The sequence below is a fragment of the Anoplophora glabripennis genome, unplaced genomic scaffold (assembly GCF_000390285.2).
Source record: "Anoplophora glabripennis isolate ALB-LARVAE unplaced genomic scaffold, Agla_2.0 scaffold21, whole genome shotgun sequence".
Classification (NCBI taxonomy): domain Eukaryota; kingdom Metazoa; phylum Arthropoda; class Insecta; order Coleoptera; family Cerambycidae; genus Anoplophora; species Anoplophora glabripennis.
In genome coordinates, this window is record NW_019416454.1 from 1446911 (window position 1) to 1463804 (window position 16894).

Here is a 16894-nt window from a genome sequence, read left to right on the forward strand (position 1 = left end):
AACCTTCATAAGTCGTTTTTTTATATGGAACACCCTGTGTGTTTTCTATATTCTGATACACAATTTTATTATCTTTCGAATGGTATACCTATCTCTTCTAGTTTTTGTTATTTACTATTTTTTGTGTAATCACCTAAAATCATGTAATCGATGCTTAGAATCCCTTTGCAACGTCTGTGAATAAATAATAATAAATTACTAGTGACAGTTTAGTTGTTTGTTTTGAAGTTTTGCTAGAAATTCCACAGCTATCCTCCCAAGAAATTACATGATTTTAGGTGATTACACAAAAAATAGTAGATAGCTTCAAAAGTAAAAGAGATAGATATAGGGAACCCTGATACCGTTTGAAAGAGAATAAAATTGTGTATCACCCTGTATAACACCCAATTCAGAACACTCTTGTAAAAATTGAAGGAACTGTGTGATTTTAATGTAATTTTTTGCATATGCAGGTGTACTTAGAAATGTATTATGTATGTATTACGACCAGATATAAAACAATGGCATACTATAACGTCTTTTACGAATCATTTTTGAAGAAATCATAGCTTCTTTTTATCAAAAATCTAACAAATTAGCATTATTCCACATCCTTTAATAGCGAAGAATTCCAAATTTCAAGAAATTATGATTATCGTATCGGTACAAAACATTAAAATTACTGAAATGGAATTAAATGAAAAAGGAACAAAGAAAAAACAAAAGTCAAACTTCTACAAATCTCTACACCTCATTCTAATCGCAAGGATTAGCTCAGGAGTCGGAGATTTGTGTGGGATTACATTGAAATATCATTGAAAAGAACACTTTAAATAATACCATTACCATTCACAACTTTAACAATTTTTAAAATTTAAATAGTTTCGAAATTACACCGATTTTCCTGCATTTTGCACCTATTCTAAGGTACTTTAATATTAAAACAATGACTACTTTATTTAAAATCAGTACACCAATATAAAAACATTCCATAAAATATATCAAATTTAATATTATAATTACTATATATATTTACTTAATCCAACATCCACTCAAGCGATTGAATAATCATAAAACATATTATTAGTATTACGTCTCTGCAGATCTCTTATTTCCATTATATCGGTCTTCAGTCGAAGTTTCAGTATTTCCCTCCAAATTGCCTCACGATGTACTACATCTGTGATACCTAATCGGAGCAGTGAGTTATCGTTTATCCTTATTAATGTTCGACCCGTGATATCGTGCTGGATAAAGTTCTCAACGTAAAGCATGTAGTAATCACTGCAGTGTCTTCGTAACCATTTCTGCACGTCTGTTACATTCCAAGAGTATACCGATTTGGGTCTGTAGTTATTTGGTTTAACCTAAAAATATTACTACCATATATTTTTATATTGAGTTTTAAAAACATTACCTTTGTTTTGTTACTTGTATTGGACGTCTCCTCAACCATTATTTTAAAGAAATGGTTTAATATTCATGTAATAAACATTCAATTTCTGTACACAAACATCAAATATGTAAAACTGGTTGTAATTGAGGTGTGTTCGTAAATACTTAAGTTGAATTAAATTAGTTCTATTTTATTTAAGTTTTTAAAAATCATATCTACGATTTATACTTTAAAATTTCAATAGTTGATTGTATTTTTAAACAATGTTTACGATTGTACGCTTTACTGTATTGATATTTTGCCTTTCCGATTTTATTATTATGTTTATTAGTATCTCTATAACATAACCCGGTGTATTCTTCTTGCTCTGAATAACTATTACGAACAGATCTCTAAAACACTGCCATCTACCGATTACTCCACTGTTTATGCTGTTGACCAATCAGATGAACCAATAGTATAATAACTGGTTGCATATGAGAAAAATACGATTTCACTTTTATATTTTTTTTACAGGGCCATATAGATTTTTAATTTGAAATTCAAACTCAACAATAAAACAATTGCTATAAAATTTAAAAACTTGGTTGATTGGTGAATTGTGAGTTATGTTATGCATTACGTGATTTAAAACATTTTGGTTTCCAGTAATTTTTAGTGTAAATTAATGTTAATTATGTGCACTTAACTGAAGATATGTGGGAAACCAAGTCAGGAAGGTTATTGGTAAGTGAAATAGTAAATATATATAGGTAATTAATTAATAATTAGTAACCACGAATAATTTTTATTATATTTGAAAAACCATTTGTCCAGAATACTTAGTTTCCAAATTGGAACTCGATGTTTGTATTTATATTTTTGACAAGCAATCCTACTTTAGTAATAACGTTAAGTGAGGATATTACTCAAAGCAGAGACAACCATCAAAGGTAATAATAACTTCCTTACAACCTACTATATCTATTTTAAATTTGTAGCAGATTACTGTAGTGCACTCTAAAAGGGTGGGTGGGAAAAAATTAAAATACAAAACTGATCAAGCATAGTTCTCTATTTTAAATCTAGCAGTAGCAAAGGATAGTGACAAATAAAGCTTACACAAATCATTAAAATACATACATAGGTATAATGTTTGTGAACATATTTACATTTTCTTTAATTATGCTTTATGTTAGAATAAAATTAATAATCAACAAGTTACTTTGCTTAAATAGCCAAAATGAATCTGTAGACTACTTATAAGGAAGTATTAAAAAGTATAATTAAGTGGAGGAAAATAGCGAGATAAATTAATAAGCTTCTAATATTGTCACTAATTAAATCTTGTTTAATACAATAAGGTGTAATTTGAAAATATATTAAATTTTAAATACAAATTAAGCTTATAAATACTATTAACATCATAATTAAACAAATGAATCACTAATAGCGTCAAACGAGAATAATAATAATTCTCACCGAATATACTTTTGTCCCTTATTATCGACTTGAATAATACAGAATGAAAATATTCTCAAAGTGCTCATCATTTGAATACTGATAACTGAATATATTGAAATGTGAAGTGATTATTAGTAAAATTTGAAATAATAAGGACAGTTATTAACTATTATATAAAATCGAAAAGATTATTAATATCCACTAGAAGCACAGCATAAATGTGTTACTTTCACTTTGTTTTTTCTCATATTTTAATTTTGCGTAAACAAAAAATAATTCTAAACGATTGCGGAAATATTGAAACAACAGTACCTACTGTTAATTTTTCCAAATGTGTCTCTACAAAATGTTTTATTTTATTTTTGGCAATACTGAAATTGTTTATACTTAACACATTAATAAGAAATCTAGAAAGAAAGTACACATCAGTTTAATAACAAAAATAGCACTATAGTATAGTAATATAATATTAAGTCATAAAAAATAAAAGTTTAAAATAAAATGAATGCAATGTATGCCCTTCATATTAGTTATTGGCAGACATGATGTTGATGCAACGCTCGATCTCAGATGTTTGCTGCAAATATACGGTATCCGTCAAGATTTGTCCGGACTTTCTTATAATCTCCAACAACCGGTTCTTGGGTAGGTTCAGTTGATCGTTACAAATATTTATTTTCTTCAATAGATCTTCACTGACCTGAAAAGAAATGCAGATATTAGATATTTTTTTCTATAGGAAATTCTCAATACACGAGTCATAATTAAAACAGTTTCCATACTAACCTTTGGTTGCATAAATGCCGAAAAACTCATCTTGATACGCTGCTTTCCCATGCATTGATAGAAGATGGTGAACTCATCCTTATTATTTAACACTTTGAAGTACACTCCGGCGATTAGGTGCCCCTTTTGATCCCTGGATAACAAACTTCTGAAGGTGTACACCAGGTTTCTCCTCTCTGTAACGTCGACTGCCGTTAGATAGGGCTTTCCTACATAAATCAGACCCGTGAAGTTCTCTTGGGCACCGTTCCTTGTAGTTCTCTCATTCCACTCCACGAAGGTGTCGTTGTAGGGCGATAGCTGGTAGTTGTACTCTTTCCTGATACCGTTCTCTTCGGACTGGACAAACCAACCTGTAGATTTAATTTTAACGTTATATTACACAAAATTAACAAGAGATAATAGAAACTATAAATGAATAATTTCAGTATCTACCTGTATTGGGATACGTTTTGTCGGACATGACGGTTATAACTCTGGAGACGTGATACCCAGGGTCGCAGAGCAATATCCCGGTCCTTCCGGAGAATTCCACTTTCAAGCACATGAGAACGTGTTCCTTCTCGAAGGTGTAGGAAGCTGTGTCTAGGCGGTCGCTTAGTGCTGTGTATGAAGGGGTGCTGTCTATGTCTTCCTCACAGGAGACTAAACAGAGGTGGTTGCCGATGCCTGGGTATTTAGGTTCCAGTTGAGTGCTTAAGCGGTTCCATAGCTCTAAGGCTAGACCCACGCAGGTGTAGTGCTCGGGGGTGATTAGTGGAGAGTAGCTGAAAATAACAGGGCGTTTTCTAAATCCGTGTCACAAATAGTGGAGTGAAGATAGCTTAAAATTATGCATTATTTCGAAATAATTATGGGAAGCATGGATTTTCCTAAAACCTTTTTTGAAATTACCTGGAGATAAGTATAGAAAAAAAGTTATAAACTTATTTTTGTATGGTAATTGTTTTTTAATTGTTTAAACAGTAATAAATAGTGTTTTTAAGAACATTTAAAATAATTCAATGAATTTTAAATCGAATTCTTTCAAATTGACAATATAGGGGTTTTCGATGTCGCTGAACAATATGAAGTCGGAAAATAAAAATTCAAAATGGCTGATCCAATATGGCCGACTGTTTTAAACAATTTATTTAACAATTATCGATTTTAAATCAAATTCGCTTATATTTGTAATATAGGGGTTTTTGAGGTCGTTAAACAAGAATATGATGTCGGAAAATGAAAATTCAAAATGGCTGATCCAATATGGCCGACTATTTTAAACAATTTATTTAACAATTATCGATTTTAAATCAAACTCGCTTATATTTGTAATATAGGGGTTTTTGAGGTCGTTAAACAAGAATATGATGTCGGAAAATGAAAATTCAAAATAACTGATCCAATATGGCCGACTATTTTAAACAATTTATTTAACAATTATTGATTTTAAATCAAATTCGCTTATATTTGTAATATAGGGGTTTTTGAGGTCGTTAAACAAGAATATGATGTCGGAAAATGAAAATTCAAAATGGCTGATCCAATATGGCTGACAATTTTTTAAACAATTTATTTAACAATTATCGATTTTAAATCAAACTCGCTCATATTTGTAATGTAGAGGTTCGAAAAATGAAAATTATAAATGGCTATAAAGGGGTTTTATTTTTTAAAAAACAAATTTCCTGCAGCCGTAATTGTTGCCACAGCTAGATTTGCACCCACAAAAAATCATTTTTAGCAGGTCATATATATTAGACTCATATCTATGTCTACATCAATAAGAGAACTTATATTCACAATTTCAGATACAGAATATACGTTTTAAAAATGAATATAAATCAATTCATCAAAAAACGTTATTTTTGTTGTCGTTATAACAATTTTCCACTTACTACTATAAATAAAAAAAATATTTTTCGCTGGATTTACTTTTTTTAAGGACTTAACTTAATTCTTTGATGATTTATTAAACAAAACAAAAAAATTTTTGTACATTATTAAACTTTATTTAACAATACATTTCACGGATTTTTCATGAAATATTTTTATTTTTTGTTATTCTTTGTTTTTCCAACTATTATTTAAATTTTTTAATAAAAATAAAATGCACCACCTTAAAGTAGAGATTTTAAGCTTTAAAAAGTGCTCTCATAAAGTTTCAATATCATATTTATAACTATAGTTTTTTATCTATAAAGTATGGCCTAAAGTCAAATTTGTGATTTTTTTAAATTATTGAATATATTGCGCTCAATAATTTTCAAATTAAATTTTTAAGATTTTTTCCATATCGCTCACTGTTTCAATCGTCATTTGAAGAGTATTCTGTGAAAGTTACAAATATTTATTTCAAAAATTAAAAGAATGACAGTTATTTTATTATTATTGTACAAAATTATATATTTTTTTTCCTCAAGTATAAAGACATAAAATTTTGATAGCCGGATGACTCTTCTTTCATTTAAATTTTTGTAAGGTCGATTTGATCAATTAGATCAAAAGTTATAACAAATTTAGTGTAGCACGCTCTTCGAGAGCTATACTTGGGGCCCGCCCGTCTCATTTTTCATGTTATTCAATTCGCATTTTAGAAAAAAACTCTTAGTAACATTTTTTATGTAAAAATTCCTGTTTTTTCGAATGGTGCAGTTAATTATTTTTAAAAAATTATATATTTTTATATATTTTGCAACTAATTTGTTAAATAAATAATTTAGCGTGCACTCTACAGTTGGTAACTTTTCATGTGTTGTTTCTGACAACTTTATAAAGTGAAAAATAAAAAGTTCTCTCTTCCAGTAATTTTCGTGAAGTCAAAATCTATCTTGACTCCACTAAAATTGTTCTTTGAATCGTTTCAAGCCAAAAAATTAACTGAGTCTAAAAATGGTTTTAGATGTTGAATGTTGAAATTCAAAACATATACAGGGTGTTTTTTCAATGGTACATGGTCTATAACTATTACATGATATGTTTATTGCTAAAATAAAAGAATTGTTCGAAATTTTGACTTGCAAACTTACACGTGGAAGAACTCAAGCACGCTGCTCCTGCCGCTCTTCTTGAACTCCTCGTAGAACTCCAGGAAGTTGCCCACAGTGTCGTAGTTGTGCTCCTCCAGCACCCTCTGCAGCTGCATCTCGATATCGCTGGCCAGCTTCTCGTACTCCCTGATTGACCTCAGCCTCAACGGCGTCATGGGTCGGGCGGCCCAGCGTGGCAGCGGCAGCGGGTGCTCGATGGGCCAAGGCCCATTCGCCTGCCGGGCCTCGATGAGGTCGGCCAAGAGGGCGCTACCCGCGCGGTTGTTCACGTCCCCGGGAACCCCATGGGTGGGGGCCGGTAGCCCTAGGAGGGCTCGATTTGTAGGCCAGGCATCGCCTTGTTCGAGTCAACTTGGCCATTCGCTGCCCCAACGGCCCACGGTTGGTTCCAAGGATCTAAAAATAAATAAATAAATAAATAAATAAGTAAATAAATTACGAGTCAGCTTATGGATTTATAAAATTGAAAAATATATCAGATTATCTTTGATGTGCTTTCAGTTATATGAATGTTTTAAGAATAATATAACATAAATTCTAGGGGTAAAATATTAAAAATAAATATTTTGCTATAAACTAGGCCTTTTGTTTTCAAGGTGCAGGCCATTAAATTTACTTTTTTATAAATGAATTATGTCAAATCATATTGAAATTTATGGGCACGTGGGTCTTTATAACCCTTTTAGGGCAATCGTTATATGTGTGATGGGAGGCTTTTTTTCACTTTACCTTACACCTTTGGGTGACGATGGTTAATGTTTATATACAAGGTGTGCTATTTTAATCTATGCACCCAAATTTCTCCATACCTAAGCGAGATACGAAAAAATGGTTCAGACAAAAGTTCTTCAGGACAATGGGGGACCTCGAGAAGGTCAGTTCAGTGTAAAAAAACAGGACCTTCAAATTGACCCTAAGGTCAATGTCGTTGCCAAATTTAAGTTTGATTCCCAAAAAATTAAACAAACAGCTAGCCAGCAAATTTCAAACATTTGACCATCTCAATGTCAGAGCAGCAACAACAATTAAAAAATCAATTCTAATGTTAAATTCTTAACGTTTTTTAATCCAGTGTCAATAACAAGTAGTAGTAGTGAAAAGGGTCAGCCTCATGTCAATAACAAAGTTTTCCATTAAAAAAACACTCCGACATTCAAATGACCTTGAAGTGACCTCAGGGTCAACATTGTTAAGGTCGTTGTCACATTTGAGTTTGATATTTCCTATACAGGTTTCTATTTAAAACAAAAACTGACCTACAAATGTCCTCAAAAATGAATCTCGGTCAAAGTTAGTTGCACAGATAGGTGACCCCCATTGTCCTGATCAACTTTTGTCCAGACCATTTTTCCGTATCTCACTTAGGTACGGAGAAATTTGGGTGCATAGATTAAAATGGACCACCCTGTATATTTAGTAGTTTTAAAAAAAAAATTTTTCTTCTTGACCTTACTTCTTGAATAATAATTAATTTCCTGGGAGAACAGGTCACAATTAAATAATTTGTTGTAAAACTAATTTTTTATAAAAAAAATTTTATTACGATTGTTTTGGGATTATTTTTCCCATCTTCAGATAAAATAAAAAAAATTTATAAAAAATTTGTTTTACAACAACCTGTTCTCCCAGTAAATTTATTATTCGATTTATTAAAAAGTCGTACTTATTATTTTCTCATTCAAAGTTGTTATTTCGTTCCATATAACACGTTACAAAATAATCTAAGTTTTAAGTAAATTTTATGGCCTGCAATTAAATTACTTTTTTAATAGATTTTTACATTGCTTAATTAACTAATTCAAAAAAATATTTATGCAATACAATTTATGTTTAGGAAAAAGATATAATTATAGCGATTCTACACTTTATTGATCGGTGCTAGTTGATTGGGAGAGTTAATAATAGAAAGTTAAAAAGTGTAAATAATGATTATTAAAATTAAGATTTGATATTCCAAAAATTTTGTAGAAAAATTTTAATTTTATTTCTATTCTTTAAGTCACCTTGTATAAAAATTTTAAAATCAACTGCTTAGATAGATCATTTATAATTTTTAGTTTGTTTATAAAATTTGATGTATTTTGCATTACGATTTCATTTGTTAAGATTTTTTGGAAAATTTTTAAAATTAATTTGATTCAACTTAAGCTACGACTTTCGTTTTTACTATTTTTTTCTGAACTTATAAATAAAAATGTTAAGGTGGGGGCGTTTATAATCAACAACCCCGGTACTTATCTATTCCTATAAATTTTTTTTGAGTTCTTACCTGTCGGAACTCGTTTCTCCGATGGGCAAGACAGGTCCAGTGCATGGTGCAGTTCTGCTGGACGAGTGTACAGCTGCATTTTGTTCAGCTGTACACAATAACTTTTGTAACGGTTGTATATCACGCTCTGTAAGAAAAAAAATATTTACTATAAATTCACATTTTCATACATTTTTATAACCGAGAGACAATTAGTAATTTTTACATGTCACGGTACTATCTAATTATGAAATATGTAGGTATCTAATACAAATAACAATAGTTCAAAGAATGATAAAAAAAACAATTGTTTTATTTTTAAATCTAATTGCATCGATAATTTTGTACAAAGCTGGCCACAGAGGAATTTTCTTCCTTTATAGACCCTTGATCAAGTTCTTTATTGTATTAGGTAGGTACTTTTAAATGTCCTTTTCCGTTAATTGTACGCCGAATTAGATAGTCCAAAAATATCCAAAGTTTCTGTCCAAATCGAGTTGCTGACACTGCTGACACAGCAAACGTCCAAAGATTATTTTTACACCGAAAATTTTCCACAGCAGTTCAACAAATGACTACCCAAGTATTTTATTAATTATTTCTGTTTCTTTGGCAGCTAATTTTATTTTGTTCTGTTGCTTTGACGTAATTATTACCTACATATGCATAGGTACATTTTTTAAAATGTTTATGTATATGATGCCAACTCACAGACATGAACCGGAATATTTATGACGACACAAAAATTTTTCCAAATATATTATGTGCATTTTACCTTAGATATCTTTGTTTTTGAAACAAACAACAATATGCAACTGTCATACAGTCAAGGCCTGCTTTGTGCAAACAAGGTCAGGGTTAGTATTTTATGTTTCTCAACAAATTACGGAACTACAATTATTTAATATCACGTTCTTATAAACGGAATTTTAATGACAGTTTTTATCTCAGGAAATTGCCGCATTCGCTATTGTTAAATTACCTCACGAGAAAAAACGATAATGAATTGCACATTGAACGTAGCAAAATTCTTTGTTCATTCTAGACAGTGTTGAATAACCTTGACAACATCATTTACTTATACCTATTTTGATATTTTTTATAAAATATTTCAAATTTATGACGTTGCAAAACAAACATAATTCGTCCTTTCTTCAGACTATGGCCTGTACAAGTCATAGGCAATCGAATATATTGTTTTAGTACATATTTTTAAATACCTATCCCATTTTAAAAACTTGTTATTTATTTGCAAGTATATGCAAAAACATTACGACATACTTAGCCAGTGTAAATTATATAACAAAGTTCAGTGGTCCTTTATCTAAGGTTAAATTGGTTCAAGTAGGTATAAATATAAATTTTCCTGGAAGTTGAGTCACTGTCACTATTATTTAATAAGTTCATTGCAAGTACTCCTTCATCAGTCACGTCAAGTGAAATGATATAATATACCTAATATTGCGCAATACGAAACCTGTGTGTTTTTTTTTAGCCATTTATGAGTCATATCACAATTAATTTCAATGAAGTAGAGGGGTTCCAGCAATCTGGAATATCTGGAAATAATTAGAAGGTCGAGCAATAAAAAATAAATCAGTCAGAAAACGGAGTGTAAATCGCGGTTTGCCAGGAAATTCGTTTAAAAAATTAGAAAAGCATTTGCTATGTTTAATTCTTTAGTATTTTCTCTGAAGTGTAATAGGGACGATTGTCGGTCTAGTGGACGGAAAAGAATCTCGAGTAATATCCAGCAATTCATACTGTTAACGGAAACTAAAAACAGGAATCAGTTGTAGTCATAATTTTAGAAAGCTGACTAATAAGTTTTCTTGCATGATATTTTTAATGAAATATAACAAGTTATAAAAATAATGTTAACATATTAAGAATATTTTAGATGAGATATATAGAATAATTATTCTGTCTATTATCTATCTATTATATATATTATCAACTATCTATTATAATAGATAGTAACTAAAAACTGATCGTTTCTAGCAAGAAAATATATTTACAAAATATGAATCATTTCTGAGAAATCACATGACGGAATCTCCCAAGGCAATCGGTTAAATTTCTAGGACAGTGACGTGGTGCAAGGTGGGGAAATATTATTTCCCGTGAGTGGATGTATCCGTAAACTTAAATTTTCATTGGTGTATTAAAAATAGTACATGATGCAAATACAAAATTGAATATTGTTATAGTTTACACGTTATATTTTAGTTATATTGAACAGAAATAGATAATTTGATAATCTAGATGTAGACCAATTTGCAGTTAAGTATAAAGCATGATGCACAACTTTGTCAGATCAATCTCATTTTATGTAATAGCGTCACCAGAATGGGTTTATTACAAAACGTCAATAAGATAAACATGCTAGTTATCTTTATCATCAGTTACGAATATATAAAAGTCGAGTTAAGGATGCCTGCTTTTCCATCTGTTAAAAAATCGTGTTTCCATTATTTTTCTAATTTTTGAACCAAAATAGACTTAATGATCTTTATTTTTTTTCTGCTTAACACGTTACACGAAATACTCTTCAAATATTTAGAAGCCATAGTAATTAAGGTTAATCTTGTAAAACTGTTCTGTTTGTTTCAGCATATGAAAATTACACAAATTTAATCAGAAACTTTAAAAATTCAGTTGAAAACCTAAACAAATATGTTCTTTGGCACGTCAAAACAATAACAAACATTAGATTTTGCATGCTTGATGAAGATTTTTCTGGTTTAGACCAGTAACTGTAACGAACACAAAGAAAGTGTCTTAAATATATTTAATATTTGGAAAATATTTAAAAATATTCACACAATACGATGAAAAAACTTCACTTAATAATGACTGCTGTTTTAAATACAATGGGACACTTCATCAAAGTTATTGAATTTTACGTCAATTTCAAGTACATCGATGAGTATCGATGAAATATTTGGAAAATCTTGATAAAATATTGATAAAATACGATCCAAAAAATTCCCTTAATAACAATTACTGATAAAAGTGCCAGCTGTCTATTAAATGCAATTTTAAATACAATACAAGACACTTCAAATTTAATGCTTTGAATTTTACGTCACGTTTTATCTTTAGTAAAGTTAATCTTCACACAATACCAATCAATTTACTAATAAATTTGATTCCCAAACTTAAGCCTGATATCAAACAATTGAATTAAAAAGTCAACCTAAAAAATAAACAGGCTGTCGTTACTTCTGTTAAACATAAAGCTAATATTTTGCTTGGAAACACGTTTAACAATTTAAATTCAAACAAAAACATCACCGCGTCGTGCGAAACATCACGCAGTTGGCCTATTTGCCAAACAAAGGAACTTCTGCACTTCTTAGCTAAGCCTACTTATAACAAGTGAAATTGCGCACTTACCCATACAACGGTGGCGAAAACGAAAAAAACAGAAAAAGACTCTCCGAGCCTAGCTCTAAACAAATTCGACTAAACTTGAACTGGTTGGAAAAATCTGCTCGTGCAACGGTAAATATAACTCGCGACCAGTCGGTCCCCTCCTCCTGACGTAGCCGCTTCCGGATGACGTTTTCCAGATGAGTCGAGTGGGCTGGGGTTCTCGTCGGGGGGCTCTTGTGCCGGTTCGGATAGGGCGCGTCCGCACTTAACACTCTGTATTCAACGTACACACAGTCTGGTAATGGTCACTTGAAATTGTTAAATGTTTATAAGAACACCAATTCAAGGAAGATAGTAGTCGCATTATGAACAACATCTGAAACAAAGGAGATTTCAGGTGATTTTTCATTGGAAATATAACATGATGAATCATTTTTGATTTACCTTTCGGAGTTAACATGAATTTTCGCATGATTAATGCGACTTTTGTAATAGTTATTTGTTTAACTAGGCAGTGAAGTACGAGTAGACTACAAGCCCATCGGAAATTTTCAAGGGGTCATTTGACCCAGCATGAATTACTTAGAAATCAATACTGCCATATATAACAATAACTTTAGAACTATGCCGTAAATTCTTGTTGGTACAGGTGAGTACACAGGTAAGCTAAACCTGTCCACCAAGGGGGGTGGTTTTCGGCAAAATATTTACGGCATTTCTAAAGTATATAGGTTATAAAAAAATGAACCTCGACCTAATGCTGTACAAAAATAGCAATACCGGAAGCCAGGAAAATTTTTTATTTTCCGAAAATTTTGGCCCGGGTTTTGGTGATTTACTACAGTACGACATTTATACTGCAAGTTTCAGATTGATACGTAGATAACTTTTTTAGTGACGCCGCACTATGTATCATTTTTTTTTGTTTGTACAAAAATCAAATATCTTGACTCAGAGAGTAGGTAGATAAAAATATGAGCCTGGTTGCAAATGGAAGCTGAATGGATGTAGAATATGGGAAAAATATGACTGAGACGATTTTTTTTCTATATGACCTTCGAATGACAAGGCAAAGTCTATGCAACCCAAAAATTTTATGGATTTTTCTAATTATATCGGTCCTAATTCTCTTAAAAATTATTCCAATGCACACGATTTTGGACATTTTGGCACGGCAATTTCAAATCTGGCGTCAAAAATTTTCTATCATTTTTCTAACGCTAGCAAAGTCCCTCCAAAGTCGGTATTATTTTTAAACTGCTTTTTGACACTATTAAGCAAGAAAATTATTCACAAATTAAAGATTAATTATTAACCTGGATTTCTGTTTTTTATTTTACAAATAAATATCAAATAAACACACTATAGAAGGTAAGCCAGTGACTTATAGATAATTTTTTTTTATTAACGACGAAAAAAATTCAAAATTGATAAAAAAAATAATAATTACTATAATTTAAATAACTGATGTGTCCGATGAATCACTGTCTCCTTCAAATTCTTCGCTATCTTCTTTTATTTCTGTAGTTTCGACAGTTTCAATGTATGGTTTAATATCAACTGTGCNTACTTTCTGCAGAATATGATACAAATTCTTATTTCAAAATATTAATTTTCTCAGGGACAAGAAAAATAATGACAAAATATTTTCAAAACCTGGATACTCTTCTCTTTTTATAATGCATATACTAAAGGCCTGCAATTTTTAAGTTGTGTCGTTACACACGTGCCTACACAAAAAAAATATGACACGCCCCTAATTATTGATGCCTCCCAAAATTCCTATTAATAGTCCACCGGCTCGCCCCTTTAAAAATAGTATGCCTTTTAGGTAGGAACCCTTTATCTTGCGTCGAGTGTACTTGCAGCAGAGAAACTTTTTTGCTAACTGATTAGCAAACCGTCGAAGATTTCCATCCACCATGCATTTTTAAAGTTGTGACATCAGCTCCTGAATTTATTAATAGCTTAGCTCAAATTCTACGGCAACAATGTCCGGTATATTTTTGAGCATCCTCCAATTTCAGAAACGCTGCAACTTATTTTGGCATTTTCCCAAATGCATGAATTCCTATTAATTGAATTCCTTACCATTTGAATATTTAAAAAAAATCTGTTACTGTTTATGTGTGTAGGTCTTGCGGTACTATATTTCCGATAAATGTTTAATTATTATTGACTTACAATAAAGGATCGTTTTTCATCTTTTTTGAAGTTGGCAGAGTGATTAGCAATCTATTTCCCATATTTTCAACATATCTAATTTTTATTTGAAGTAATTCATCATCATTCATCGACAGATATGGCAAAAATCATTGGCACCTAAAATAACAATGGACAGTATTCTTCGTTTACCAAAATATTTTGTTTATAATTACCTTTGTACCTAAATACATATCATATTCATTAGAAATTGTTTAATTGGACATTTTCTAAAACCCTGGTTTATTAGCACAATATCTATCCAATTGCTGTTTCAATAATTCATTTAATTTTTAAGTTTAAGCGGTCAAATTTGAGGGTTTAAATTAATCCTAGATTAATACAGATTTGAAACAGTGCAAACAAAATGTTATATTTTAATCCAACTTCATACTTAATCCTGGATTAAACACTACGGTGCAAACGGGCATAAGCCTGTCCACCAAGTGGTTTTTGGCAAAACATTTTTGTATGACATTTCTAAAGTATATAGGTTATACAAAAAAAATGAACCTCGACCTAATGCCGTACAAAAATAGCAATACCGGAAGCCAGGAAAATTTTTGATTTTCTGAAAATTTTGGGCCGGTTTTTGGTTTCTAACCCCGGTATCTGCTGATACAGGGGTTAGAAATGCAGGATGCAATAACCCTCTATTTTAGCCCCCATTGTTTCAAGTCATTGAAAAATGTACAGCATAGATTCCACATGATTATTTAAATCTCCAAATAATTTTTAACAACTATGCCGTCTGAAAATTATGGTTAATGCAAAAGTATATAAACAATTACTTGTATTTTGGAATTGAGTTTAATTTTTTTTCGATAAGATTGTTAATTCCTGTACGGCAACCACTTTTTTGATAAAATATAACCAAAGAGTATCGTACTAAATCATGGCCGGTTATAATTAATGGTACAAATTAAAAATTCGAAATAAAAAACAAATAAATATATTGTGAAAATTTACAATATTTTGAAAATTCCTCGTTATAAACTAAAAATGTTATATTCAAAATATTATGGCTGTAATTGACTTTTCATAAATAACAAAATAAAAAAAACTGCCGTACATTTTTAACTAGTGGATTTTACGTAGCTGATTATATTTTTCATTAAATTTTTACTACTTTTTTAGATCATTAATAACTATACGGCATTTACAAATTTTCATCAGAAATATAACAAAGAATGAAAATTGCAATGCCGTATATATTTGTTGGAACAATTCTCCGAAACTGTATAAGTCCAAAAGTTTTCTCCCAATTTCAAGAGAAATTTAATTTATACCTTAGAAATTATGTTGTGTTTGTTAAAAAAAAAAAATGTGTATAGAGAACCGAGAAAATATTTTGAGAAATTTACAAATTTAATAACGTGCAAGAAAGTATTATTTTTTAATAAATATAATAATAAACAATTAATTTTAACTCAATATTCATGAGAATTCCTATACTTACAATTAAAATAGTAATATAATATATGTTTTGAAGTAACAGAACCCTCGCATTTGCATATTTGCAACTTCTGTTACAATTCTTTGAACAATGTATTTATGTAAAAATTGTGATGAAGCCATTGGCATACAATATATGTTTAAAATTAGTAAAAATAATTTAAAAGTGCATTTGTTAAAAAAGCAACTTTAAGATTGTCAGTTATAAACATGAATAAAACCAAAACAAAATTTACACGTCGAAAAGAAAAAAAGAGAGAGAAAGAAGATGTTTCGATGGCCAGCTAGAATCTCGAAGCGGTAATTTTAATTTTAAAATAAAAATAATTCCAAATTTTTTTTAAAATATTCGAATACAGATTTTTTTATTGATTGTTTAATAATTTTTTGGATTTTGAAAAAATTTTACTTGTGAAAAAAAAAATTAATATACCTATAAGCTTTTCAAATTTATAAAATTAATAATTTTATAAATATTGCAAAAATATATTTGCAAAAATATATTTCAAGCCATTTAGAAAAATTTTTTTGTACGGCATTTTGTTTTTGTTGATTATTGTAGTCAGTATTAACAAAATATATTAATGCTGTACAAAAATTTTTCACCGTGATATCCTACTTTTCAGAGGGAAATTAATTTTCCTATAGTAAGCACATTTCATGAAAAATGTACGGCATGGCCAAAAATGTAATTATTTTATAAAATAGAATTAAAATTAGTGAATTTGATGTTGGTTCAAATCACTCTCCATACGCTACTTACAAATAGAGGGTTGCACCCTGTATTCCTAACCCCTGTATCAGCAAGTATGTACGGCGTCGCTTAAAAATTTATCTATGTATCGATCCGAAACTTGCAGTATAAATGCCGTATTGTAATAAATCACCAAAACCCGGGCTATTTTTGAACGGCATTAGGTCGAGGTTAATTTTGTTTGTATAACCTATATACTTTAGAAATGCTGTACAAAA

General features: G+C 30.3%; 2 protein-coding genes across 2 annotated transcripts; both read right to left on the reverse strand.

Annotated features, from left to right (window-relative positions):
- Positions 1 to 974: 974 nt before the first annotated feature.
- Positions 975 to 1521, reverse strand: LOC108906055 (protein aveugle). Its single transcript, XM_018709200.1, has 2 exons — positions 1400 to 1521; positions 975 to 1349 (listed from the first exon to the last, which is right to left on the reverse strand). Exons 1-2 carry the CDS (start codon positions 1436 to 1438, stop codon positions 1035 to 1037), a joined length of 354 nt encoding a protein of 117 aa, XP_018564716.1. The 5' UTR covers positions 1439 to 1521; the 3' UTR covers positions 975 to 1034.
- Positions 1522 to 2414: 893 nt separating this feature from the next.
- LOC108906146 lies at positions 2415 to 12610 on the reverse strand. The gene is made up of 6 exons (XM_018709339.1): positions 12287 to 12610; positions 8909 to 9035; positions 6619 to 7035; positions 4043 to 4374; positions 3608 to 3960; positions 2415 to 3521 (listed from the first exon to the last, which is right to left on the reverse strand). The coding sequence occupies exons 3-6, from the start codon at positions 6792 to 6794 to the stop codon at positions 3348 to 3350; spliced, it is 1035 nt and encodes a 344-aa protein (XP_018564855.1). The 5' UTR covers positions 6795 to 7035; positions 8909 to 9035; positions 12287 to 12610; the 3' UTR covers positions 2415 to 3347.
- Positions 12611 to 16894: the final 4284 nt, after the last annotated feature.